We start from the raw sequence: 26,375 nt of genomic DNA, 5'->3' as shown, positions 1-26,375 counted from the left end.
CGCTGCTATCTACACCCGGGGATCACTGTGTGAGCTGGTGTCCATACCTGGGAAAGTTCACAGGAGTCAGGATTGTGAAGACTGAACCTACTGTGGTTGATCTACTTCTTTGTCCCCCTCAGTCTGGTCTCAATTATGAGCCCCAACACCCTGACCCAGTTGTCCCCACTGCTCTGATCATTTTCACAAAACCTATCCCTTATCCCTTTGCCTGGCACAGCCCCACTTGGCCCCAAATGGTCCTTCCCTGAGCCTTCCAGGAACTGCTGGACCTGGGAACAGTCCACCATTGTCCCACAGGAGGAAGCCCCTGGGCCCAAGGGATAGGTGGGGGTGGTACAGAGACCTGAGCCCCCCCCCCAGCTGCCTATAAATGGCCCAGGCCCACTGCTTAGCCTCACTTGCTTCAGTGCAGAGGTGCAGAATCCACCGCAGCCATGAAGTGCATCCTGCTCGCCCTGGCCCTTGTGTGCGGCATTCAGGCCGTCATCATCCCCAAGCCCATGAAGCACCTGGACATCAAGAAGGTTTGGAGGGCCGGGAGTTGAGCTTAGGCTGTAGTGGGGAGGGGCTCTAAGTCCCTGGAGCTGTAGGAGGGTTGTGCATGGAGTAGATCCTTTCCTGGGTTCCCATAGGAGGCCAGAAATAGACCTCATGCCCTGAACTGTGGGCCATCAGACCCATGTTCTATCCTGGACCCTCAGATTCCTGGGACCTGTCCTGAGTGACAGACCCGTGTCCTGTCCTAGGCCCATAGATCCCTGAGTTCTGTCCTGGACCCATAAACCCCCAAGTTTTGTCCTGGACCCATAGACCCCCCCAAGTCTTTTTAGACCCCCCCAAGTCTTATCCTGGGCCCACAGAACCCCATGTTCTCTCCTGGGTTCATAGATCCCAGTGTTTTGTCCTGAACCCTCAAAGCCCTGAGTCCTGTCCTAGGCCTGCAGATCCTAGGGTTCCCATCCTGGGCCTGCAGACTTCTATGTCTCTTGTCTTGAGACTGATTCCCAGGCTAGCCCCTCCTGGACCCTCTCATCAAGTTTTCCCTGTACTGACTGACTGTCCTCATTTCTTCTCCCTGGCAGGGCCTCAGTAGATGGTTGAGGGGTCACTTATCCCCCACATCTACTCTGTCACCACTGCCCTTAGTATTTCAGGGACACAGTTTAGTGCAATCCTCCCTCTCTTGGGTCCAAGTGGTTTTTCTCCAGAACATTCCTAAGCTGGACAGAAGAGGGATCCAGTGCCAGTTCAGCCTAGAATTGGGGAGCCAAGCCTGGTCCCCTCTTTATGAGATGCCCAAGTGAACCTAGACCATGGTGAGCGGTTGAGATATGGTCCCTTCTCCACTGAGTTTCTGTGAACCTCCAGGTGCAAGGGGACTGGAAAACCATGATGCTATTGGCCAACAATGTGGACCTCCTGGAACCCAAAATTTCTCCCCTGCTGGTTTTCATTAATCACCTGAAAGTTGATTCCCAGGACAACCTGGAGATCACTGCAAACAAGTGGTGAGTTAGGCACATGGGGTTCCTCTCTTCTCTCATCCCTCTCCACAGGTCCCATCTTTCCTGGGCCTGCTTCATTAGGGGAGGCTGGTGGGTGCCCATATTCTGGGCTCTGACAACCCCCATAAACAATGCTACCTTACAACACATTGTTTTAGGGAGATGAATAACTGTGTGGAGAAGAAGTGGACCATGACTGCCACCAACCCCGCTGAATTCCGCATGGACTGTGAGTCTGCCTGCCTCTCCTGTCTCTCCCACATGCACCAGCTCCACATAGCACTGTCACTTCACATGTCACATGGCAATACCATGTTCCACATGGCACAGGCCATATCAGACACCACACAATACCATTATCCACTCAGCACACACCACATCACATGCCACATGGCACACACAACACAGCTGAGCATGCTGATGCCAGGGTAGCAACCCCTGCTCACCTGCTTGGTTGCAGGCCCCATGTTCTCAGGCAGGTTTTCTTGAGGCGGGGCACCCCAGTGACAGGTCCTGGCTCCTCTGTAATAGCGAGAAGCCCTCTATCCTCTATGGTAGAGCTAGCCTCCCCCTGCATTACTGCCTCTAGATTGGGCATGTCAGCTCAGCCCCATCTTGCTGGGGTATAACTCAATACTCTGAGGTGTGAGGGGTCCCAAGGGTGAGCAGAGGCCATGTTGAGTGGAGATTCCAGGCTTTCTCTCCAAGGAAAGTCCACCTATGCCCTGACTCAGGTGGCCCCCATACCTCCTAATGAAATGTTTAGCTCCCCTCAGCTCAGTAGCCTTGTTTCTGTTTTTTTGGGGGGTACACCCCAGGTGTTCAAGGCTGGACCCTTGCTCTACCTAGGGATCACTCCTGGAGGGTTTGGGGGGGGGCACTATGGGATGCTGAAATCCAAACTAGGTCGGCCATGTGCAAGGCCAGCGCCCTCCCCACTATCCCTTCATTCTGACTACAATAGCCATTTCCTTTTTCATTTTTATGGACTTGGGGCCATACCTAGTGGTGTTCTGGGGTTACTCCTAGCTCAGAAATTACTCCTGTTAGGCTTGGTAGACCATATGAAGTGCTGATGATCAAACCCAGGTCAACGTAATGAAAAAAAAATAATGCCTTCCCTGGTGTGTTACTGCTCTGATCACTGACCCATTTTTAACTGCTTTGGGTCCAAATCTAGGGTGCACCATAGCTTGAGAACTGAATGACCCCTGAGTTCCAGGGTTACTACCTCCTTGGGCCAAAATGGCTGCTCTGCCATGCAGTTGGGATGATGCTGGAGAAGGTTAGCTTTGGGGGATCAGGGCATAGCGATCTGGGCACTGGGGTGGCTAGGGAGCACTTCTTCAAGGAATATTCAGCACCTGTGTCCCACAGACCCACAGAAGAACCAGAAGAACCAGATGATTGTGGTCGATACTGACTACCAGGACTTCCTGCTCCTCTGTGTGAAGAATGTCGACTCCCAGCAGGTCCTGGCCTGCCAGTGCCTGAGTGAGTGCTGGGCCCAGGCCCCAGGTGGACGTTGACTGGGGGACCTCAAGGGACCATAGGATATGGCGGTTCCAAAGGTCATAAACTGATCTTTCTTCCCTTATAGCCAAGACTTTGAACTCCAACAATGACCAGGCTTTGGAGAAATGCAACAAAATCACCAGGAATCTGCCCATTTACAACAAGATCGTCCTCAGCGCCAGCCAGCTGAACGGTGAGCCCGTTCCCCCCCCCACACACACACAGCTGGGCAGGGTCCTCCCCGCACACCTAGGCATGTCTCATCCCCACACAGTTAGGCAGGGCCCTCACCTCCCCCCATGCCTAGTCCCCAGGTTCTGGACCCCTTGAAACCCAGTGCAGCAGGGATGAAATTATGATTCTGTTCTGTTGTCCTTTCCACAGAGAAATGCCCCATCTAAGCAAACTGCTGCCCAGGCCATTGGAGGAGCCAGAGCCCTGGACCTGTGACTCATCACTTCCATGAATCCAGCACCATCATCCCCATATGGCCCTCTGGCCCTAAGCAATAAAGCAATGACCCAGTATCAATCTGTCAGAGCCTTTTTTCCTTGCCTGGGGGAGTCTGGGTGTCTAGAGACACCAGGTCAAGGTCACACTCTGCCTCAGATATTTCCTAACATTTGGGTATCAACACTTATGAAGGCTCTCTGAAATCTGGAACTAGGTAGACAGAGAGACAAAAAGATGATTGGTGGATAGTAGATGGAGGGATGATGGATGGATGATGTAAATGGTAGATGATGTATGGTGGATAGTGGATGAGTGGAGGGTGGATAATGAATAAATAGTGGATGATGGGTGGATGATGGGTACATGGATGATGGATGGGTGATGGGTACATGGGTGATGGATGGTGGATGTATGAATGTATGGGTGGATGAATGATGAATGAGTGGGAGAGTGGATGATGAATGGATAGATCAGGGGTATGCAACCTTTAAGACATAAAGAGCCTCTTGGATTCATTTCCAAAGGAAGAAAAAACTGGGGCCGGGCGGTGGCGCTGGAGGTAAGGTGCCTGCCTTGCCTGCGCTAGCCTAGGACGGACCGCGGTTCGATCCCCCGGTGTCCCATATGGTCCCCCAAGAAGCCAGGAGCAACTTCTGAGCGCATAGCCAGGAGTAACCCCTGAGCGTCACAGGGTGTGGCCCAAAAACCAAAAAAAAAAAAAAAAAAAAAAAAAAAAAAGGAAGAAAAAACTGGGAGCTGCAAAAGCATCATGACATTTAAAACAAATATAGCACTGCATACATTGTTTCTTATCTTAATGCTATATATAGCATCGTGCCGTTAGCTGTCAATCTGAAGAAAAAAAAGAACCTTTTCACTTAACAATGTAAAACATATACATTTGCAAATTAATAGTCAATTAAAATATTTAAGTGAAACTGCTCCCCGCCCTCCTGTTAGCAGCCCTGCTGTCAGAGCCGCTGCAAAGCTTCAAAATTGCTGCATGCAGAGCCATGGGTTGCCAACCCCTGGGGTAGATGGATGGATGGGTATAAGGTAGATGGATGTGTGGATGGTGGATGGATGGTAGATAATAGATGGGTGGATGATGGATGGACGGGTGGATGGTGAATAAATTGGTGAATAATGAATGGTGAATCCCATAACATGTAGTTTAGGATTTGCTTCAGCAATTATAATTTTTTTTTTGCAAAAGTGCTCTGAGCATATTTTCATTACTCATATTTGATCTCATTCTGGCCCACCAGGGCTGATGACTCAAGAAAATGAAACTATTGATCACCTAGCAGTGTCTATTTTTTACATCACTTGTAGAAGAGCATCAATCCCTACACACAAATTCCTGCCACCTTCTTATTTATTATTGCATTTCATGGGGGAAAGCCAGATATACTGCTAAGGCTTTGAAAAATGCATCATGTGGTTGGAGCAGTAGTGCAAAGGTAGGGCGTTTGCCTTGCATGTGGCTGACCCAGGACGGACCTCAGTTCAATCCCTGACATCCCATTTGGTTCCCCCAAGCCTGGAGTCTGGGGGAATGATTTCTGATCTCATAACCAGGAGTAACTCCTGAGAATCACCGGGTGTGGCCCAAAAACAAAGAAAGAAAGAAAGAAAGAAAGAAAGAAAGAAAGAAAGAAAGAAAGAAAGAAAGAAAGAAAGAAAGAAAGAAGAAGAAAGAAAGAAAGAAAGAAAGAAAGAAGAAAGAAAGAAAGAAAGAAAGAAAGAAAGAAAGAAAGAAAGAAAGAAAGAAAGAAAGAAAGAAAGAAAGAAAGAAAGAAGAGAGAGAAAGAGAGAGAGAAAGAAAGAGAGAGAGAAAGAGAGAGAGAAAGAAGAGAGAAAGAGAGAGAAAGAGAGAGAGAAAGAAGAAAGAAAGAAAGAAAGAAAAAAGAAAGACAGAAAGAAAGAAAGAAAGAAAGAAAGAAAGAAAGAAAGAAAGAAAGAAAGAGAGAGAGAAAGAAAGAAAGAAAGAGAGAGAGAGGGAGGGAGGGAGGGAGGGAGGAAGGAAAAATGCATCACATGAAGTTGGAGTAAACCCCTGAGGTTTACAGACAAATGAATTATGGCAGATGGATGTTACACATGTTAATCTTTTTCAAACAAACCCTAGCTTCAGGGTGCTAGAGAGATAGCATGGAGGTAAGGCATTTGTCTTGCATGCCAAGGGTCAGTGGTTTGAAAACCGGCATTCCATATGGTCCCCTGAGCCTTCCAGGAGCTATTTGGGAGCGTGGAGCCAGGAGTAACCCCTGAGCAATGCCGGGTGTGACCCAAAAACTAAAAAAAATTGGGTAACATAGAGATAGTACAGTGGATAGAACATTTGCTTTGCATGCTGCTGACCCGGGCAGACCTGGGTTAGATCTCCAGCATCTTATATAGTACCTTGAGCCTGCAAAAAGTAATCCCTGAGCACTGCAGGTGTAGCCCCAAAACAAATAAGCAAACAAAATGATGACAGACCCTAGCTTCATGTAGTGGTTGATATATATTCTCATTTTATATGGGTTGTTCCATGACTTCTGAAATAGCTAAGGCTTTTCTGTCATGAGCATTCCATAAATCATTAAAACTGATAATGGTCCAGCCTACACTAGTAAAAAAATTCAATTATTCTGCAAAGAATGGCAAATCAAACATGTCACTGGCATCCCTTACAATCCTCAGGGACAAGCATAGTTGAATGTGCTCACAAAACCCTCAAAACTCAATTATTAAAATACAAGAAAAGGGGGCCGGGCGGTGGCGCTAAAGGTAAGGTGCCTGCCTTGCCTGTGCTAGCTTTGGACGGACCGCGGTTTGATCCCCCGGTGTCCCATATGGTCCCCCAAGCCAGGAGCAACTTCTGAGCACATAGCCAGGAGTAACCCCTGAGCGTTACTGGGTGTGGCCCAAAAAAAAAAAAAACAATACAAGAAAAGGAACTGGAGAGATAGCATGGAGGTAGGGTGTTTGCCTTGCATGCAGAAGGACGGTGGTTCAAATCCTGGCATCCCATATGGTCCCCCGAGCCTGCCAGGAGGGATTTCTGAGCTTGAACCAGTAGTAACCTCTGAGCACAGCTGGGTGTGACCCAAAAACCAAACCAAACCAAAACAAAACAAAACAAGAAAAGGAGCATGCCACCAACTGACTTTTTTTTTTTTTTTTGCAGTTCCAGATATTTTTACTAGTGGTTTTTTAAAGGTTTAGAGTCAAAGGAGCACTGTAAAAACAATGTTAAAGTGGCTATTATTGTTTGCATGGGCCCACCAAAGTATGGGGGTCATGGAAAGGAAAAACCTTGGTCTCAGTACAAGGAGACCTAACCCCTGAAGTTTCCTGACATAAGACCATTTCTGGGCTCCAGGCAAACTAGTTTGTCCAATCCAGGTCATTGTCTGTAGTGCCCATACAGTTATATTTTTCACAATCTCTACCAACTGACTTTTTATCCTTAACACTATTTTTACTAAACTTCTTGAATTTACTCCAAGGAAAGCTCCACACAATTTCAGAAAGACATTTTTAAGATGATGCAAACAAACTTGGATGGAACTGCTTAGAATAGGCCTTCTGGACTGGAGTGATAGCACAGCATTTGCCTTGCATGCAGCTGACCTGGGACTGACCCAGGTTCAATCCCTGGCATCCCATATGGTCCCTCGAGTCTGCCAGGAGATATTTCTGAGTGCAGAGCCAAGACTAACCCCTGAGCACCACTGGGTGTGGCCCAAAAACAAAACAAAAAGAATAGGCCTTCTGTTCTTACTCTCCTATTTAAAGTGGTCTCTGTATTCAATAATAACTGTGGTTCTGACAGGCAGCACTATCTTTTGAATTGATGAGATAGTTACTCAGTCACACATATTTCACTCTTAGTTTTGTTTGGATTATTTAAATATTTTTTGTTTTCTTTTTGGGACACACCTGGTGATGCTCAGGAATTACTCTAGGCTTCGAGCTCAGAAATAGCTCCTGGCAGGATTGGGGTGCCAGGAATTGAACCCCAGGTCTGTCCTGGGCCAGCTCCGTGCAAAGCAAACACCCTACCAATGTGCTATCTTTCCAGCCCTTGGATTATTTTCTGAGGAGACTCTTGCTCCAGACTTGCTTTCTCTGGGTGTAAATATGGCATTTGGGGTCATTACATCTGGCACACCAAACATGGACCTGAGAAGACCCCAATAATAATGAGTGAATGATCTTCTTATGGGTCCCTTAGTTGGTCACAACCAACTTTTTTAACCAGTGGTTAAAACTATGCTAAGTTTTTGACTGATGCTGCTATATCTTTCAGTATATCTCTTACTGTGTAGTAAAACGTATGTTTGGTGGTTTGATGTTACTTCGGATGTTATTTCAGTGCACCTACATGTATCTCTCTCTGGAACATGAAACTCTAACTCAAAAAAAAAAATGAATGCCACCTATATATCTGAAATATCTTCTATATTAGAGAGTAAAAGTTCCTTCCCAGTAGTGACTCATTCTTGAGATAGAAGCTGTTCCACGCTTAATAATTTGTTGCTTGTGGGAGGGAGAAGCTGGGAAAATATAAGGGGATTTCTGCAAGCTGGCCTTGAATATAAAAGAATGTTTCTGTTCAGAGACTTATGTTACCTGCTGTTACCAGTGCAGGTTGAGCCGAGAAGAAAGTCATTCAAGTCAAAACAACTTGTTCTCACATACCATCTGGGTTTATGGTACCATAAGCATTGCAACTGCTATCTTCACATAGCATTTGAGTTAATGGTGCCATGAGCATTGTAACTGCTATCCTTGCATACCACCTGAGTTAATAATGCTATGTACCTTGTAACTGCTCTCTTCACATACCAACTGGTTGCTGTAATGACTGAGCAATGTAAAGCTATATTACTCATATACTATTTCCTGCCTAAATCTTGCTTTAAAAACCTCGTCCCTTGGGGCCCGGAGAGATAGCACAGCGGTGTTTGCCTTGCAAGCAGCCGATCCAGGACCAAAGGTGGTTGGTTCAAATCCCGGTGTCCCATATGGTCCCCCGTGCCTGCCAGGAGCTATTTCTGAGCAGACAGCCAGAAATAACCCCTGAGCATCGCCGGGTGTGGCCCAAAAACCAAAAAAAAAAAAAAAAAAACCTCGTCCCTATCTTTAATCAATGAAGATTATTGGAAGACAATACTTTCCTGTGAGTTGTCTGTGTATTGGACTTGCAGACTTCCCTCCTCTTCCCAAATCCAGCCTCATAGGCTACAGGCTGAAAGAAACCCCTCTCCCTACTCTGGCATTGGCCTCATCATTCCCCCCCACACACACCAGAGCCAGACAGTTGCTCACCACTGGTATTAAACCAGAGAAATAACCATATGCTAGATCTAGTGCAAGTGAGGGAAAGACCATTAACAAAGTAGCTACTGCCCATTCAGATTCAGAGGCTGGAGGCTAAGTAGAAAGGCCTATGCCTCATGAACCCAGTCTCTCCTCCCCCACCCATTATGAAAATAATCAACCTCCATTTTATAAGGGCTTGAACATGGTCTCACTCAGCCAGTCTAAGAAGACCTGTACCTCATATGGACCAACATCCCTGTATTGTGCTGAGTTATTTACTGGCTGGAGTGAGGGTGTGCTTTGAACTTCTCGGGATTTTCATACAACAGCTAGGACTTGCCTGAGTCCTTCAGAATTTTGGCCGTAATTTTGGCTGTAAGATGTGGCTTAGTGATGAGGCTAAGACTAAGTCATTCTGGTAGGAGAATTAAAAAAATTAAAGGGGTTCAGATGACTTATGAGATGCTAATCAGAGAGGAGAACTCTCCTGTTTCTGTTATACAAAAGAAGTTGAGCAAATGGTGGTTGTTAATTGATTTAAGGAATATAAATTCAACTATGGTTCCCATTGTTGTCTTACAACTTGGCCTCCCTGTCCCAGCATCTGTTCTAAAGACTGGCCGTTGGTTGTGATAGACTTAAAAGATTGCTTGTCTAACATGCTGAACATCCAGAAGACTGCAAATGCTTTGTATTTTCCAATCCCTCTTCCAACAATAGGGCCGCCATGCATAGATTTCAGTGGACTGGTTTACCTCAGGAAATTAGCAACTCAATTACCATCTGCCAATATTTTATTGATGAGTTTTTATGCCCTGATCATGCAAGGTATATTATTCACTATACAACAGGGAGTTTTAGAGATTATATGAGGATGTGATAACATGCTTGGTGGTGGCTGGATTACAAATTGTCACAGAAAATTCAGGTGCTACCCCCATATGAATATTTTGGCTATGTTCTGGAATGCACTACTGAAAATCTCCATTTACCATCTTAGGTGGGTTGCAGTGCAGGAGGGTCCAAGGTGGGATATCCTGGGCACTGTGACTCAAGGGCACCTACAGGCACAGCCTTCATTATGCTTTTTAGGACTCTGGGGTTCTGGATTTCTCTCTGGTCAATGGGCTTAAAGACACTGGGCCATGCCCATGAGCCCCCCTTTAAAGCCCGTGGCCCTGCCTCTACAGCATCCTCTTCCAGAGACCCAGTTCATTCTGGAATGAGCGAGATGTGGCCCCAACTCCCTTTCTGTATCTTGTCTTTTGAGGTCGAGGATTGCGGAATCCCAGAGTCAACAAAGTCATCCTCTGAAGGAAGTCTGGTGTCTTACTAGCCTGTCCCAGCCATGCTCTTGCAATGGTCAGTGTGTGTGGCCCTAAGGTCAGAGAATGAGCCCCTCAGCCCACATCCTGCTCTTGCAATTTCACCCTTGCAATCTCTGCCCTCTCTAGGAACTTCCCAGGACTCTGTGCTGGTGACCCCCAGGTCCCCTTCCTGGTCCATGGAGTGGACCTTCAGGGTTTCAGGTTCCAAAGACTTCAGGCGTGGCCCTCATGTCCCTTCCCCAGCTGTGGGGCAGCCACTTTGTCCTCGAGAGTGGGAGGAGTGAGGACTCTGTCTCCTGCTTCTGTCATAGCTGCCCAGAGCCTAGAGTAGAGCCTTGAGCTGGTCCTTACACCCCAGGTCTGAAGCCTTCAATCTCCTGGGGCTTCAGCCGTGTGTGTGTGTGTGTGTGTGTGTGTGTGTGTGTGTGTGTGTGTGTGTGTGTGTGGTTTTTGGGTCACACCCGGCAGTGCTCAGGGGTTACTCCTGGCTCCATGCTCAGAAATTGCTCCTGGCAGGCATGGGGGACCATATGGGATGCCGGGATTCGAACCAATGACCTTCTGCATGAAAGGCAAATGCCTTACCTCCATGCTATCTCTCCAGCTCCCCTAGCCCCTTTTCTTTTTCTCTTGGTGGCACCATGTCCAGTTTGAAGGTGACTAGGGACTGAGGGCCCACCTTTTGTGGGGTTCTGGCACATTCTTAGACTTGATAGTGCCCATGCTTTAACTACATCTCTGGGCAAATGTTTTTCTTTGAGGGGGTACTTCTTTTGGGGTTCTTTTGGGGCTCCAGGAACCCTATTCTGTGCTCAGGATCAAAGTGGGATCAGCCTAGACTGCCTAATCTAAATGACTTTCTTTGACCCAGTTTGGTCTCTAGATCCTTTCCATTTTTGTCTGATTTCTCATCTCATTCTCATTCCATGGCCTCAGTCGGGGCCCTCTGAGTAGTTTGTGGCACAGATCCCTGGCAAGTGAACTTTGCAAAGGTGCTAAGCCTTGAGCCTGAGTGTTAGTCTAACAAGGAAGGCACTTGCCTTTCCTGTGGGTGACTTGGATTCAATCCCAGGCAGTGTGCAGAGCCAAGAGTAAGCCCCGGGCATTGCTGGGTGTGGCCCCATAACAACATACCAACAACAACAACAAAACCAAAAAAACTCCAAAGTACTTCATTTCTTTGAGTTAAGAGAATTTGTGTGGGAAAAGGGTAGGGAGTCCGAAGGAGACAGTTTGGAGGTGTGCTTCAGAGCTGAATGGGAAAGGTTGGAGGTTTATGAGCCACAGAGCAATGACCAGGACACACTCTGTTCTCATTTCACAAGCCAGCCGGACACTCGGGCCTCCATGGTTGTGTCCATAGTCAAGGCCTGAGACAAAGGCCAGAGACTCTTGGGTGGATGGGCTGCCCTGCAGCATCCCAGATTCTCAGGTGAAGGGTGGGATAGCTCTCAAAGGACAGGAGCCAGGTGGGGTGCAGAGCTCAGAGCCCCACACAGTGGGTATTGAAGCTGGGCTTCACCATAGTGGGAGTGATGTCTCTGGCTGTAAAGTGATCTTTCACAACCACTTTTGTTGGGAATTGAGGCCAGGATGGTGGGGGGGACAGCTGGGATAGGGAGACCAAGACCAGGATATTCCTTGAGATTTAGAAAGCTGAGAGGCTTTGGAAACAACCCTGGAATTTGACTGACCTTTGTACATCTCTACCTTTTAGACACTTGGCACCCAGACCATGCTGGCAACATCCATGGCAACATCCAAAAGAGACCACCTTGCTGGGGAAACAGCCTCTATGGTGAATATTTGTAAAATGGCACCAAAAGTTAATGGGATCAATTCTGTATGACCAAAGACATCAGGGCCTCTTGGAGGGTGGAAAGAGAGGGTTGCAGAGAGGCTAAGGCAGAATCCCACAAGGGAGGGAAGAGGCCAAAGATCAGAGACAGGTGTGTTTAGTGAGCCATTTACTATCTCTGGGTGCAATGGGGAATGGAAAAAATGTGAAGATTTCTTAAGTCTAGATCCTGGTTGTCCAGACTCAGGGAGATAAATGTGGGAGAGAGACCAGGAAGGAGAGAGAAAAACCCCAAGGAATTGACCAGAAATGTTTTCCAGTGGGAGGGACCAAGTGAGGGAGCCCAGGCCAATGAACCAGTGGGGTCACCATGAGGGGTCAACACTGCCTCCCTTTCATTCCAGCCCAGCTCATAATTTAGTGCGTAGGAGCTATACCATCAGCTCCTCTGCAAAACCTGGATGTAAGTGCTCCTGACAGCCTGATTCCTACACATGACCACAGACCTATAGAATCCCATCTCCAAATCTTCCACAGTCAAGGCTTGGGCCCCCACTTGGGAAAGTACTTTTAAGTACTAGATCCCTAGATCCCTGGTTGAGGTGAAGGTCAGACCTCTCACCCAGAGATAGTGCACACACCCCTGAACCTTCCTACTTCTTGATGAGTTCCTGCCCCATGCTGACCCCCCACATATTCTTACAGCCAGTATCAACCAATCCCTTTTGCAGAAACTGGAATGCTAGTATTGCAGGTAAGGGACTGGCTTGCATAGGACTGACCTGGCTTTCATCCTAGGCACCCACCAGGTCCCTCAGGCCAAAATGGTGTGGTCCCTGCCCAGGCACCCTATCAACCTAATTGGGGGCACTTCCTAGGATTCCCCCTGGGCTTCTGCATGTCTCAGCTCTTCTCCTCCCCTCCAGGTCCCTGTCAAAACAGACAGACCTGCCAGACACTTCCAGACAACCAAGGTGGTGAGTGAGGACCAGCAGCTTGACAATATGAGGCTTGGGAGAAGTTGTGTTGAGGGATGGTGATAGAAGGCCCCTCAGGAGGTCCAGAATGGGAGGACTGATGTGAGACCATTATTGCAGCTCAAAAGGCAGCTGATCCTGACACAGCTTTAGAGAGACACCTGGAAAAGGCAATCCCAAATCCAAGAGATCTGGAAAGAAAAACTTAGCTATGCTGTCCAGGAGGTATGCTATGACCTTGGTGTCATTTGACCCCAACACGCCATGCCAGAAGCAAGCTGGGGTGGGAAGAAAGGGTCCCTGGCCATGCCTTCTACATGTGTCTCTTTCATGGCTTCATGGTTTTAGTTGTGCCATAGCCAAGAGGGCTCAGGGGTTTCTCCTGGCTCAGTGCTCAGGACTGACATCAGCGGTGATCTTTAGGTCCTGTGTGACGCTGGGGATTCAAGCCAGGGTTGTGCTTTTCTCAGATTTCTTACCACCTGTGCTATCATTCTGCCACCCAAATCCACCACCCTTCCCCTGTCTTTTGGCAGTGTGCCAGGTTGAAGAAAGAAAATGAGAAAGCCATAAAGACCATCCAAACATTGCTGCTTTGAGGAAAACCCTTGTTGAGAGGGTCTTACCTGCAGAATAAGACACTTTGTGGGCAAACATGCCAATCTCTTGGCACCTCCAAAACCTGACCACACTCAACTTTTAACTCTAGGAGCTCCCATAGCCAAACAAAAGTCAGAACTGTCCCAGCACACATTGCATGTTCCTGGGAGACACCATGGCAGCATCAATGGCTACAGCTGACTTTGCAACTGAGTTCCAGCATTCTTTGCAATGGCTGGGGAGTCCTGATCACTGGAAGCAGAAGAGAAAGGAAGAGGGAGCTATTCTCTGACATTCTCTGTCCTATTTCCTCCCTTGTTCAAATAAATGGCTATAGATCTGCACCAGGCCATGTTGGTGTGTGTGTCACTGGACAGAGCAGGTCCTGCCAGTGCAAAACTCTGCTTCTGGATTGTGGGGAATTTGTCCCAGAGGCCTCTCCATGTCCAAGATATCACCTACATCCTCAGGTGAAGCCTGATAGCGGGCCCCGATGAGTCCATACTATTGGTTAACAGTCTCACCAACTGCCGAGTGTCTCAGGAGGGAAAGTTGGGTGATAGCAGCCCTAAATATTTCCTCCCAGTCAGGCACTTTTCAAGGCCTCTCCTTCCCCCTGTTCTTTTGTGTCCCTTCTGCAGGGCCCACCAGGACAGTTCCTTCCTGTCCTGGCTGTCTGGGTGCCAGATCTCTTGTGTCTAGATGAGGCCCTGCATATATATATATATATATATATATATATATATATATATATATATATATATATATATATATATCATATACATATATGATATACCCTAACTCCAGCACTGGGCCCCATAATGCGAGGCCCTTTAATTCCCACTGAGCACCCCAAACAACCCAAATCTGCAGGCACACTTGTTTGCCATCATTCCAAAATGCCTTCAATGATCAGCCAAGTATCTGCAACAAGAAGAGGGTCAGTGACCCAGAAGGCAGCTGCATAGCAGAGGCCATACACAGAGCTGGGAGGACGGGAATGAATGGGGTTGGACACACTCCCCATTCATGTGTGGATACATACACGAAGAGGGTGATGTGGTGGCATATTTGGGTACCTTGTCAACAGGCCACTGGATACCCCTAGGGCAGCACTGTGGTGTTGAGTGCCCAGTTCTATACTTGATCATCGAGAACAAACAAGAGCTATATCTGGGGCCGGGCGGTGGCGCTGGAGGTAAGGTGCCTGCCTTACCTGCGCTAGCCTAGGAGACGGACCGCGGTTCGATCCCCCGGCGTCCCATATGGTCCCCCAAGCCAGGAGCGCCTTCTGAGCGCATAGCCAGGAGTAACCCCTGCGCGTTACCGGGTGTGGCCCAAAAACCAAAAAAAAAAAAAAAAAAAAAAAAAAAAAAAAAAAAAAAGAGCTATATCTGAGAGAAGGCATGAGCTTCCCCAACACCACACTTGGGTGTCCAGCTAAGCCCGAGAATGGTCTAAGACACAGGAAAATGGGGACAGGATCTCAAGGCTGGAGACTTGCTTTGGAGTCATGAAAGAACCATCCTGGGAGGCTCAGGAAGGGCAGACAGAGATGGAAGGGGCAGTAGACTTGGTCCAGTAGACTTGCTGCCAGCAGTGGGAGGAAGCAGAGAGTGAAAAAGGGAGAAAGCACAGAGAGAGCTGCTGGGGCAGGATCAGGAAGACATGAGGAGGGAATAGACAAGAGGGGAGGTCATGGAATGTAGTATGTGAGTCAGCTTACATAGTAGATTGTTCCCAGGCATAAAAAATTGCCTCTTTGGTTTTTTGTTTGTTTGCTTTGGGGGAGGGGTTTGGGCCACACCCAGTGATGCTCAGGGGTTACTCCTGGCTATGAGCTCAGAAATCGCTCCTGATCATATGGAACACCAGGGGATCGAACCCTGGTCCATCCTAGGTTCCTGGGTTAGCACGGGCAAGGCAGATGCCTTACCGCTTGTGCCACTGCTCCGGCCTTAACAACTACCTCTTTAAGTGCTCAGAACCAAGTTGTTCAAGATTTGTTGCAGCAATTACAATCCCTTCTGAAAAAACGTTCTGATAACATTTATCACTCATATAAGAGCCACTCTTGCCTCCCAGGGCTGATGGCTTCAGGAAATGTAAACTGCTGATTGTTTGGCCATGTCAATATTTAAGTTACCTGAAGAACATGCAGCACTTCCTACAACTGCCCGTAGTTTGCATGTCAACTATTATATTCCATGGAAGCAAGCCAGACAAATAGTTGATACATGTACCATTTGTGCACCTTTGAATAAAAGAACACTTGTAAACAAGGATTACAGACTAATGAATTGTAGTAAATGGATATCATACATGTTGACATTTCCCCCCGCCAAAAAAACCTATCTTCTGGGCCCGGAGAGATAGCACAGCGGTATTTGCCTTGCAAGCAGCCGATCCAGGACCAAAGGTGGTTGGTTTGAATCCCGGTGTCCCATATGGTCCCCCGTGCCTGCCAGGAGCTATTTCTGAGCAGACAGCCATGAGTAACCTCTGAGCACGGTCGAGTGTGACCCAACCCCCCCCCCAAAAAAAAAAAAACCTATCTTCATGTAGTGGTGGATACATATTCTCATTTTAAATGGGAAGTTACAATGATTTCAGAACAAGCTAAAGCAGTTTGCACCTTCATGCTCCAGTGCTTTTCTGTTATGGGTGCTCCCCAAACCATAAAGACAGACAATGGTCCAGCCTACACACCAGTAAAACTTTTCAATAATTTTGTAAGGAATGGCAAACAAACATATTCCTGAAATCCCATATAATCCACAATGACAAGCCATACTTGAAAGAGCACACAGAACTCTAAAAACTCTATTAAAGTACAGAAAAGGAGGCATGCCACTCACAGATATTTTGTCCTTAAACTTCTTAAATTTACCCCAAGGAGAATCTTATATAGCTGCAGAAAATTACTTAAGAGAAGATATTCAGGTGCAAAAAATAATTGACTTACCTATTTGGGTAAAAATAGATAATGAATGAATTGCTGGTAATCTCCTAATTCGAGGAAAGAGACATGCTCTATTTCTACAAATGGCAACCCTGCCAAGAAACTTTGGGTTCCACTATGCCTTGTCAGAAGCAGGATTCTCACAAATGAAAAATGTCAGATACAAATGCATGATGAGTGTAAACCTTGCTCAGAAACAACGCAGATTATTCCAAAAAATGTGGGTAGAAAACTGTGTGACCTCAATTGTTATTCCCCCCCCAACTTCCTGCCTATCTTACCTTGATGGTGAGATCCTCTCACAGCTGGGAGGGGTTTGTGGTTGGGAATTCAAAGTGGCCTGAGGCAGACAGAGCAAAGAAGAGCAGAGACAGCATGGATGCATTGGCAGCAAGATGGATAGAGGTCAGATGAAAGAGACTGCTTAAAAAGTTTAGCTTAGAAGCCATGTAAGATACGCACATGGTGGTTAGAGACTTGTAATAAAGCTGAATTTCTCCTGAAACTTTATCTGACTGCCTGTGGATCATATTCTTGCCATAACCCTGATATCTACAGACCCACTAGGACATAGGGGCTGCAGGTGCTGGGCTGGGCTGAGAAAGGCCTCACCATCCATCCATCCATGCACCACTAGAACTTTATAATTAATAATTAATGCAACCCTTAACAGGTAACTGAAATAATAAGCTGACACCACACCATGAGGCAGAGACTGTTGGTAGTGGAAATGACCAGTTCCAGAATCTTGATGCTATAAATAAGGGAACTAGCCCTGCTCTCACCAGACATCATAACTTAGGAAACACTTGTTACATAAATTCGGTGCTACAATGCTTGTATAATATTTCCAGTCTGACTAATTATTTTTACCAGAACCATTATAAAAAGGGCATTAACTGGTCAAATCTGTTGAGACATAAAGGCAATGTGGCAGAAGAGTTTGGTAAGATTATAAAAGCCTGTGGACAGGACATCACAGATATCAACCCAAAAGACTTTAAGATGGTCATTGAAAAGACAAGTAATCAGTTTGCAGGAGACAGTGAACAGGATCCACTTGAAGTACTATTCTTGAATGGGAGTCTTCATCAGGACTTGAACAAAGCTGATATGCCCAATAGACATATAGAGGAAAATAAAGATCATCCTGTTGACTCAAAAGCTGTAAAACAAGCTTGGCAGGGACATAGGCAGTTAAATGAGTCTATTTTTGCTACAAGGTCAGTCTATTTTTCCAAGGCCAGCTTAAGTCTACAATTCAATGCCCCATATGCCACCAAGAATCTCTGACATCAGAGATCTTTACTCATTTATCCTTGCCTTTGACATCTACAGGTAAAAACATGTTACAAGATGGCCTTGAAATGTTTTTAAAAGAGGAAAAACTAAAAGACAATAATAGGTTTATTGCAGCCACTGTGACAAAGCAGGATTCCTTAAAAAGGACAGAAATATGGACACCACCTGTGATCTTTTTTTTTTTTTTTTTTTGGGTCACACCCGGCAGCACTCAGGGATTACTCCTGGCTCCAGGCTCATGGCAGGCTTGGGGGACCATATGGGATGCCGGGAATCAAACCAATGACCTTCTGTATAAAAGGCAAATGATCTACCTTCATGCTATCTCTCCGGCCCCCACCTGTGATCTTAATACATTTGAAATGCTTCTTCTACAATGACAAGAATTTGAAAAAACTACAGACCTATGTGGACTTTCCTTTAGAAAATCTTGACTTATCACAGAACATTATGGACACTAAGAACAACCATGAAGAATACAATTTATTCTCTGTTTTGAACCAGTATGGTAAGATGAAAAAGGGTCATTGTACAGCCTATTGTAAACATACTGCAAATTTTTGTTTGGTTTAAATTTGATGGTCAAGAAATTTCAGAAATAGCTGACTTATCTGTGAAATCTTCAGCAACTTATATTCCCTTTTATACTTCAAAGAGACTTGCTGCATCGAATACAGCTGTTTAAATTAGTGGATGTCTAACTGAATGCTCTTTAGAGATGTCTATAATAATGTTCTAACATTTTTAGCAACAGAAAACAGCTTCAGTGGGGCCAGAGAGATTGCACAGTGGTAGGGCGTTTGTCTTGCATGCGGCCAACCCAGGACAGACCTGGGTTCAATTTTTGGCATCCCATGTGGTCCTCAAGCCTGGTAGGAGCAATTTCTGAGTGCAGAGCCAGGAGCATACCCTGAATGTTGTCAAATGTGGCCCAAAACCAAAGAAAAAAAGAAAAGAAAAGATAAACAGCTACAGCATGCAGACTCCCACATAGTGTTCATTATTGGAATGCTAATTTATATCTTAATTTCTATTCTATTATGTTTATAGTAATCTTAATATTTTTGTTAACAATGATCTGTGGAGATAGAGTTTGGATATTCTAGTTTAACATTACAGTGCTATTTTCTGTTGAATTCCAAATATAGTGCTCATTATGATGTCTTAACAAATATAAATCATGGGGCCGGGCGGTGGCGCTGGAGGTAAGGTGCCTGCCTTACCTGCGCTAGCCTAGGAGACGGACCGCGGTTCGATCCCCCGGCGTCCCATATGGTCCCCCAAGCCAGGAGCGACTTCTGAGCACATAGCCAGGAGTAACCCCTGAGCGTTACCGGGTGTGGCCCAAAAACCAAAAAAAAAAAAAAAAACAAAAAAAAAAACAAAAAACAAATATAAATCATTCATTTTCCATTTGATTTTATCTATCTGAATTTTCTAATGTCTCCACAAAGATCCTTGGATATGGCATCTCAATGTCATCGACACTTTGTACAGTGCTCATGACCATATCACTTAATATTCTAGTCTTAAATATTACGATTGGTTTAAGAATGTTCTAGGGCCGGGCGGTGGCACTAAAGGTAAGGTGCCTGCCTTGCCTGCGCTAGCCTTGGACGGACCGCGGTTCGATCCCCCGGTGTCCCATATGGTCCCCCAAGCCAGGGGCAACTTCTGAGCACATAGCCAGGAGTAACCCCTGAGCGTTACCGGGTGTGGCCCAAAAACCAAAAAAAAAAAAAGAATGTTCTATGCGGGGCCGGAGAGATAGCATGGAGGTAGAGCATTTGCCTTGCATGCAGAAAGACGAAGATTTGAATCCCGGCCTCCCATATGGTCCCCAGAGCCTGCCAGGAGTGATTTCTGAGTGTAAAGCCAGGAGTGCTGCCGGATGTGACCCAACCCCCCATCAAAAAAACAAAAACAACAAAAAAGAATATTCTATGCATGTTCTAAACCATGAAACCTTTTTTTTTTTTTTTTCAGCAAAGTTCCCCTTCATCAATGTCGATTACTCCAAGGATCTAGAAAACTTTAACACCTGATATGCCAGCTTTATATTTTGAAGTGCTTTGACTCATTCTACCTGGGCCCATTTTTCCTATGGACAATCCCTTTGTCCATCTATGCGTGAGTGTGTGTGTGGTGGCCACCTCTATGTTTAATGTCTGTCCGTAGTATACGTGATGTCTGTCTAAATTGTATTTAGCCCTTCCTTCTAGTATATGGCCATTTTTTCCTCCCGGGAAGAAGATGATGCCACCACTGCTGCAGCAATGGCACTGGTACTTATGATACTGCTCCGGTGTAAGTTTGAAGGATCAATATAAATCAGCCCAGCTGGACTATTTGCAGACCACCCACTGCATGGAGTGTGGGTCCAGGCAGTGCCAATGCTTGCTCCAGTGGCTCATCCTGTGCCACAGCAGCTCCAGTGGAGTCTGCATAACATGGCGAAAGCCATGCTCTCAGACCTAAGGCAAAAGTTTCACAGAAATTAGTCTCCTGGAACAGTCACAAATGGTCCCAGAGCAAGAAAATATTCCCCATGTCATGTACTGCTTCTGGGAACAATGATGATTGTTTTTCTTACTCCATGCTACAATGACCTGGGAACACTGAGTTCTGTAGAAACCCACAGCATAATAATTTGAGAGCACATTAATGATTTTACAAATCACACAGAAACTTCTGAGAATGATTTTTTTTTTAGAAAAGAAGCCTTTAGTAGAAAATCAAAGAATTTTGCTTAAAAGCTATCACTAATATTTTATAAGAAGTATAGTGGGCCCGGAGAGATAGCACAGCGGCATTTGCCTTGCAAGCAGCTGATCCAGGACCAAAGGTGGTTGGTTCGAATCCCAGTGTCCCATATGGTCCCCCGTGCCTGCCAGGAGCTATTTCTGAGCAGACAGCCAGGAGTAACCCCTGAGCATCATCGGGTGTGGCCCAAAAACCAAAAAAAAAAAAAAAAAAAAAAAAAGAAGAAGAAGAAGAATAGTAAGAATCATTTAGCCACAACTTTGAATCAGTTACAAGTAGAAGAATCTCTCATAGAAGAATTAGGGGAAAGCCCGTAGCAAAAAACTTGACAGCTGGAGACACTTTGAAGGACTGTGACAGATCATATGAGTATCCCGGTATAAGGCAAAAATAGATCAGGAAAAGGAAACAGGATTTTTTATGTTCCTAAGAAAAAGCAAGACACATGATGGTTATATCTAATTCAGGGCAAATGATGAGAACCACTCATATATAGGACTAGACTATGGCTGACTTAGCATAGGACTAACCACACCTTATAGGAGTGTATGATAAGGCTGGTAACAGAGGAGTGGTGTATGAAGGAAAAAAAAGTGTCTTATTGGGGCTGGAAAGGTGGCGCTAGAGGTAAGGTGTCTGCCTTGCAAGTGCTAGCGTAGGACTGACCGAGGTTCTATCCCCCGGCATTCCATATGGTCCCCCCCCAAGCCAGGGGCGATTTCTGAGCGCATAGTCAGGAGTAACCCCTGAGCATCAAATGGATGTGGCCCCCCCAAAAAACCAAAACAAAAACAAAAAAACAGTGTCTTATTATAAATTGCCCTTTTTAGAAATATTAATAAGAGCAATGCCTCTTTAATGTCATCTTACACAAGAACAAAAGTATTTACTAAAAAAGCAAATAAAGAAGGTTGTGGGAGGCTTGGGTCAAAGCAGTACATGATTGGAGACCTAAACCTGGATCCCCAGACATAGATTCAAAATGGTGAATCTATAACATTTTAAATATAACCAAAATCCTGATCACAGCTCAGGCTGGGCAGGTTTCTAAAGTCAAGCAAAGATTAACCACTAGTCTTAGGTCATATAGTTATAGACAATCACCAGAGTGCCATTGCTTAGAAATAGTGAGATTAGATCTGATTCTTGATAAAGTCAGCATGCTTAGAAAATTGTTAATAATGTATTGAAATGAAGACCTGTAAATTGATGTATTTTGATTTTTTCCCAATATCTTGCTGTTAAACATATAAATAACCTAGAGAAATAAATGCAGTTGCTCTGTAGTGGAGGCTCAAACCAAAGCTCTTAACCAATTTCCAGCATCCAAGACTTCGAGTCTTTTGTTACATTGACCTCTTGCCCACCTGTCTTCCGAGAAGGACCCTAATGCTGCTCTCCAACGGCTGAGCAATCTGCGGCAATCCTGCATAAAGGTTTCGTGCTCTGTGTCATCACCCTGACTGTTGCTGCTGAGTTACTCAAGTCTTTGAATTGTGAGTCTTCCTAAAGAAGAAGGCAGGTGCACTGCTTTAGCTGAAATGCTCTCGGTGGGCACTTTCTACCACTTCATTTCACCATAGACTGTTGTTCACAACTGGTTGCAGCTTTTGAAAGACCCTCAGCTCTAGGACATTTCCTGATTTTTTTGTGATTGCTGTGAGTCATTTTTCCAGACTCCACAAGACTACATTGCCGACTGAAGTTGTGATCCGGAATTTATCCTCTCCTCAGACTACCTGAAAAGACTTAGGGGATATGTATAACCTCTTTGTATACTTTTTTGGTATACTTTTTCAGAGGGCCACACCCATTGGTGGTCAAGGGTTACTCCTGGCTCTGCACTCATTTAGTCACTCCTGGCAGGCTTAAGGGATCATACAGGATGCTGAGGACAAACTCAGGTCAGTCCTGGGTCAGCCCCATGCAAGGCAAATATGTCCTACTGCTGTGCTATCATGCCGGCCCTTCTTTATATACTTTTTAAGTATATCTCTTTAACCTGTATATTCCTTATTGTGTATTTCATTGTGTAGTTACAGCTTTCCCCCTTCACATTAGATTTGCTAGTAGGAATTCTTAGAAGATAGCATAGATAGTACCCTTGAAGTTTCTGTGCTTTTCATAGAACCAGCTTAGGGACTGTTTGGTTTATTATCTTCTCCTTAGGCCTCTGAGTGCTGCTGGATGTGCCTCCGCTCCCGGCAAAAATAAAATAAAGTAAAATAAAATAAAATCAGCTTTAGGGCCTATTGGAGTGGCCATCTTTCTCCCACACTGCCCCAGAGTGGTAGCAGCAGAGAGCTAGGTTGTAGGTGGGTGTTTGGGCGAGTTCACTTTGTATGTTTGTGTGTGAAGTCCTAAAGTTTGATCCCGGGCACTGGGAAAACAAACAAACAAACAAACAACTCATGATATAAGTGCTGTGAGCCACAGCTCACAAAAAAAAAAAAAAAAGAAAAAAAAGGAAAAAGAGAAAAGAAAATGAAACTGGGACCACAGAAATAGCACAGCAGTAGGGCATTTGCCTTGCAGGTTGCCCACTTGGGATGGACCCAGGTTTGATCCCAGGCATCCCATATGATCCCCCAAGCCAGTAGCGATTTCTGAGCGCATAGCCAGGAGTAACCCCTGAGTGTCACCAGGTGTGGCCGAAACCCCCCCCCAAATAATAATAATAGAGATATATCATTGCATTTATTTCCACACATCTCCTGAAGTCTGGAGGTGGGACAGCTGAACTAGAGAGAAAGAGAGATTTCTGGCTAGAGAGCTGGGAGGAGGAGGAGGAGGCTGGTAGCTCCAGGGCCAATCTGCTGAGGCCTAAAGCTCCAGGGTTTGAGAGAGAGAAAATTAGAGAGGGATAAAGGTGAAGCAAGCAGCATCTTGCCAATGCTATTTCTCTGCTCGGGACTGGACAGGGCAGGTTCAGGGTGCAGAGGTGCACAGGGGGCCAAAGGCCAAAGGCCGCACGCATGGATGGAACAAAATTAGTTTTGCAGAAAGATTCAGAGCCTCCGACCAGGGTGCTGACTCCCAGACAGCTGGGTGTAGCTCACACAGCAGGGGAGAGCACCGGGACAGCCAGTTTTGCTGTGGGCCAAGGACCTAGCTTGGGGTTTGCAGGAGGCCTAGAGAAGTTGCTGCTAACCGGGAGATCCGGGGAGGTGAGATTCCACCTATGGACCAGCAGGGGGCGCGCCGGCCCCGCCCGCAGCCACCGCTACCACGTGACCCACCCGCAGCTTCTTTACGGCCTGTCGTGGCTGCTGTTGCCACGGAGACTGGAGCGTCCATAGCAACCGTTACTAGGAAGCCGCTGGACTGAAAAAGCGACCCGTAGAGACCCGGGAAAGGGGCCCCAAAGAGTTCAGGCCGTCGGGTGGGTGCGCTCTGGGAGTCCAGAGCTGCCAGGGGTTCCTAGGGGAGGCTCCAGCCCAGCCTCAGCCCCTAGCCGGGCCCTCACAGCCCTTCACTCCGGGGGCCTGGCTCCTGTGAGCAGAAGCAACTGTCAGGGGCCCAAAGAGATTGCACAGCGGTAGGGCGTTTGCCTTGCACGCAGCCGACCCGTGAAAGACCCGGGTTCGATCCCCAACATCCCACAGGATTCCCCGAGCCTGACACCGCGATTTCTGAGTGCAGAGTCAGGAGTGACCCCTAAGCGCCACTAGAAGTGGCCCAAAAACAAAAAAGGGAGCTGGAACCATAGCACAACAAATAGGGCATTTTTGCCTCGCACGCAGCTGACCTTGGTTCGATTCCTGGCATCCCATATGATCTCCTGAGTGATTCCTGAGTGCAGAGCCTGGAATAATCCTGAGTGCCACCAGGTGTGGCCCAAAATTAAATAAAAGAATAAAAAGGAAAAAAAGAAAGGAAAATGAAACTGGGACCACAGAAATAGCACAGCAGTAGGGCGTTTGCCTTGCAGGTTGCCCACTTGGGATGGACCCAAGTTTGATCCCAGGCATCCCATATGATCCCCCAAGCCAGTAGTGATTTCTGAGCGCATAGCCAGGAGTAATCCCTGAGCATCACCAGGTGTGGCCAACCCCCCCCCAAATAATAATAATAGAGATACATCATTGCATTTATTTCTACACATCTCCTGAAGTCTGGAGGTGGGGCAGCTAAGCTAAAGAGAAAGATTTCTGGCTAGAGAGCTGGGAGGAGGAGGAAGAGGCTGGTAGCTCGAGAGAGAGAGAGAGAGAGAGAGAGAGAGAGAGAGAGAGAGAGAGAGAGAGAGAGAGAGACTGATAATTCAGAAAGAAAAAATTCAGAGAGAGAGAGGAGAGAGAGAGGAGAGAGAGGAGAGAGAGAGACAGAGAGAGGAGAGAGAGACAGAGAGAGAGACAGAGAGAGAGAGGAGAGAGAGAGACAGAGAGAGAGAGGAGAGAGAGAGGAGAGAGAGAAATTAGAGAGGGATAAAGGTGAAGCAAGCAGCATCTTGCCAATGCTTTTCCTCAGGCCCAGGCTCATCCAGGCAGAGGGCCTGGGACTATGGCCCCCAGTGGACCAGTAGGCTGTGCTCTGTTCTGCTCTGGGGCCACCCCACCCCCACCAACTGCCAGGTCTTTCCATTTAAGGAATTTAAATCTAGACAGATGTCCTTTATAGGGGTGTCCAATGAGTGTGTCCAGGGGAGTTTCCCAGTTCAATTATCATTATAAAAGAGCACATCACCCCCCCAAAGATACATTAAATATATCAACATCCATCTTGGACTAGTCAACAGATCAGGAGGATATGCAAATTTCTTTATGTGTATTACCTCATGTGCATTTCTTTATTGGGGAACAGTATTGCTTCTTTGAATTTGTTCAGCAGAAAATAGAGAATAAAAAAAAAGAAAATAGAGAATATCTATCTTTATGTATTTCTTGGGGGACAATGTTGTTTACCTACATATCAGGAATTATAGAGCATGACATCAACTGAAGAATAGATACTACAACCTTGCATAGTCACCTGGTGCCCCAATAGTACTTTGTGGCATTATCCTTTTTATTTTTGCATAGACCCAGTAAAATTGGAAACCTTATGTTCCTGTCTACTAGGGATCACAACTCAAAATTTATATGCTCCAGGTGGGCCTTTTACCCTGAACATTCATCATATTCACTTTGACTTAAGCTTCAGTTGCTCTAATATCAGCCACAACCCCCTAACTTTGGGTCTCATCACTGGAACCAAGGTTTTATGTCACCCTGACAATAAGGAATCCAGGGACAGGCTTTGAGCCACCCTGTCAAAGATTTACAAACCAGGCTTCATGATGCCCTGGTAATGACTTGCAAACCTGGGCATGCTACATGATATCCTGGCAACAACTTGTATACTAGGGCATGTTTCTTGATGCCCTGGCAAGGACATAGTACTTGTGAGAGTCCAAGGACTCTAGTACTATGCATATGATAGCTGCCATGAGAACTCTTCTCAGGCCCTAGAAAAAGACTCTCTGGGATTAAGCAAAACTTAGACCAGCAAGTTTTTCAACCACTGTACCGTGGCAAACTAGGTTGCCATGAGATATTCTCTGGTGTGCCGTGGGGAAAATTCCAATTTCATCCATAACATGCGGCTTTGGCATGATTGGTCTATTTGTGAGCCGAAGCACATGTTATGAACTATAAAAACTGAAGACAGAGACTGAGAGCTGTTGATGAAGAGCTACATGCGTGTCTTTCTTCGATTCCTGCCAGAATATGAGCTTTGTGTTCAGTCAAACAGGCCCAGGTTGGGCCCAGAGAGATAGCACAGCGGCATTTGCCTTGCAAGCAGCCGAGCCGATCCAGGACCAAAGGTGGTTGGTTCAAATCCCGGTGTCCCATATGGTCCCCCGTGCCTGCCAGG

At 46.3% G+C, this 26,375-nt stretch overlaps 1 protein-coding gene across 1 annotated transcript; it reads left to right on the top strand.

Annotated features, from left to right (window-relative positions):
* Positions 1–437: 437 nt before the first annotated feature.
* On the top strand, positions 438–23,821 carry PAEP (progestagen associated endometrial protein). Its single transcript, XM_049772829.1, has 6 exons — positions 438–527; positions 1,372–1,511; positions 1,667–1,737; positions 2,886–3,002; positions 3,109–3,216; positions 23,649–23,821. The coding sequence occupies exons 1-6, from the start codon at positions 438–440 to the stop codon at positions 23,819–23,821; spliced, it is 699 nt and encodes a 232-aa protein (XP_049628786.1).
* The last annotated feature ends 2,554 nt before the right edge of the window (positions 23,822–26,375 follow it).

Source organism: Suncus etruscus, chromosome 5 (genome assembly GCF_024139225.1).
Source record: "Suncus etruscus isolate mSunEtr1 chromosome 5, mSunEtr1.pri.cur, whole genome shotgun sequence".
In the NCBI taxonomy this organism is placed as follows: Eukaryota; Metazoa; Chordata; class Mammalia; order Eulipotyphla; family Soricidae; genus Suncus; species Suncus etruscus.
Note: the sequence above shows the minus strand (reverse complement) of the source record. Positions and strands in the feature narration are given on the sequence as shown.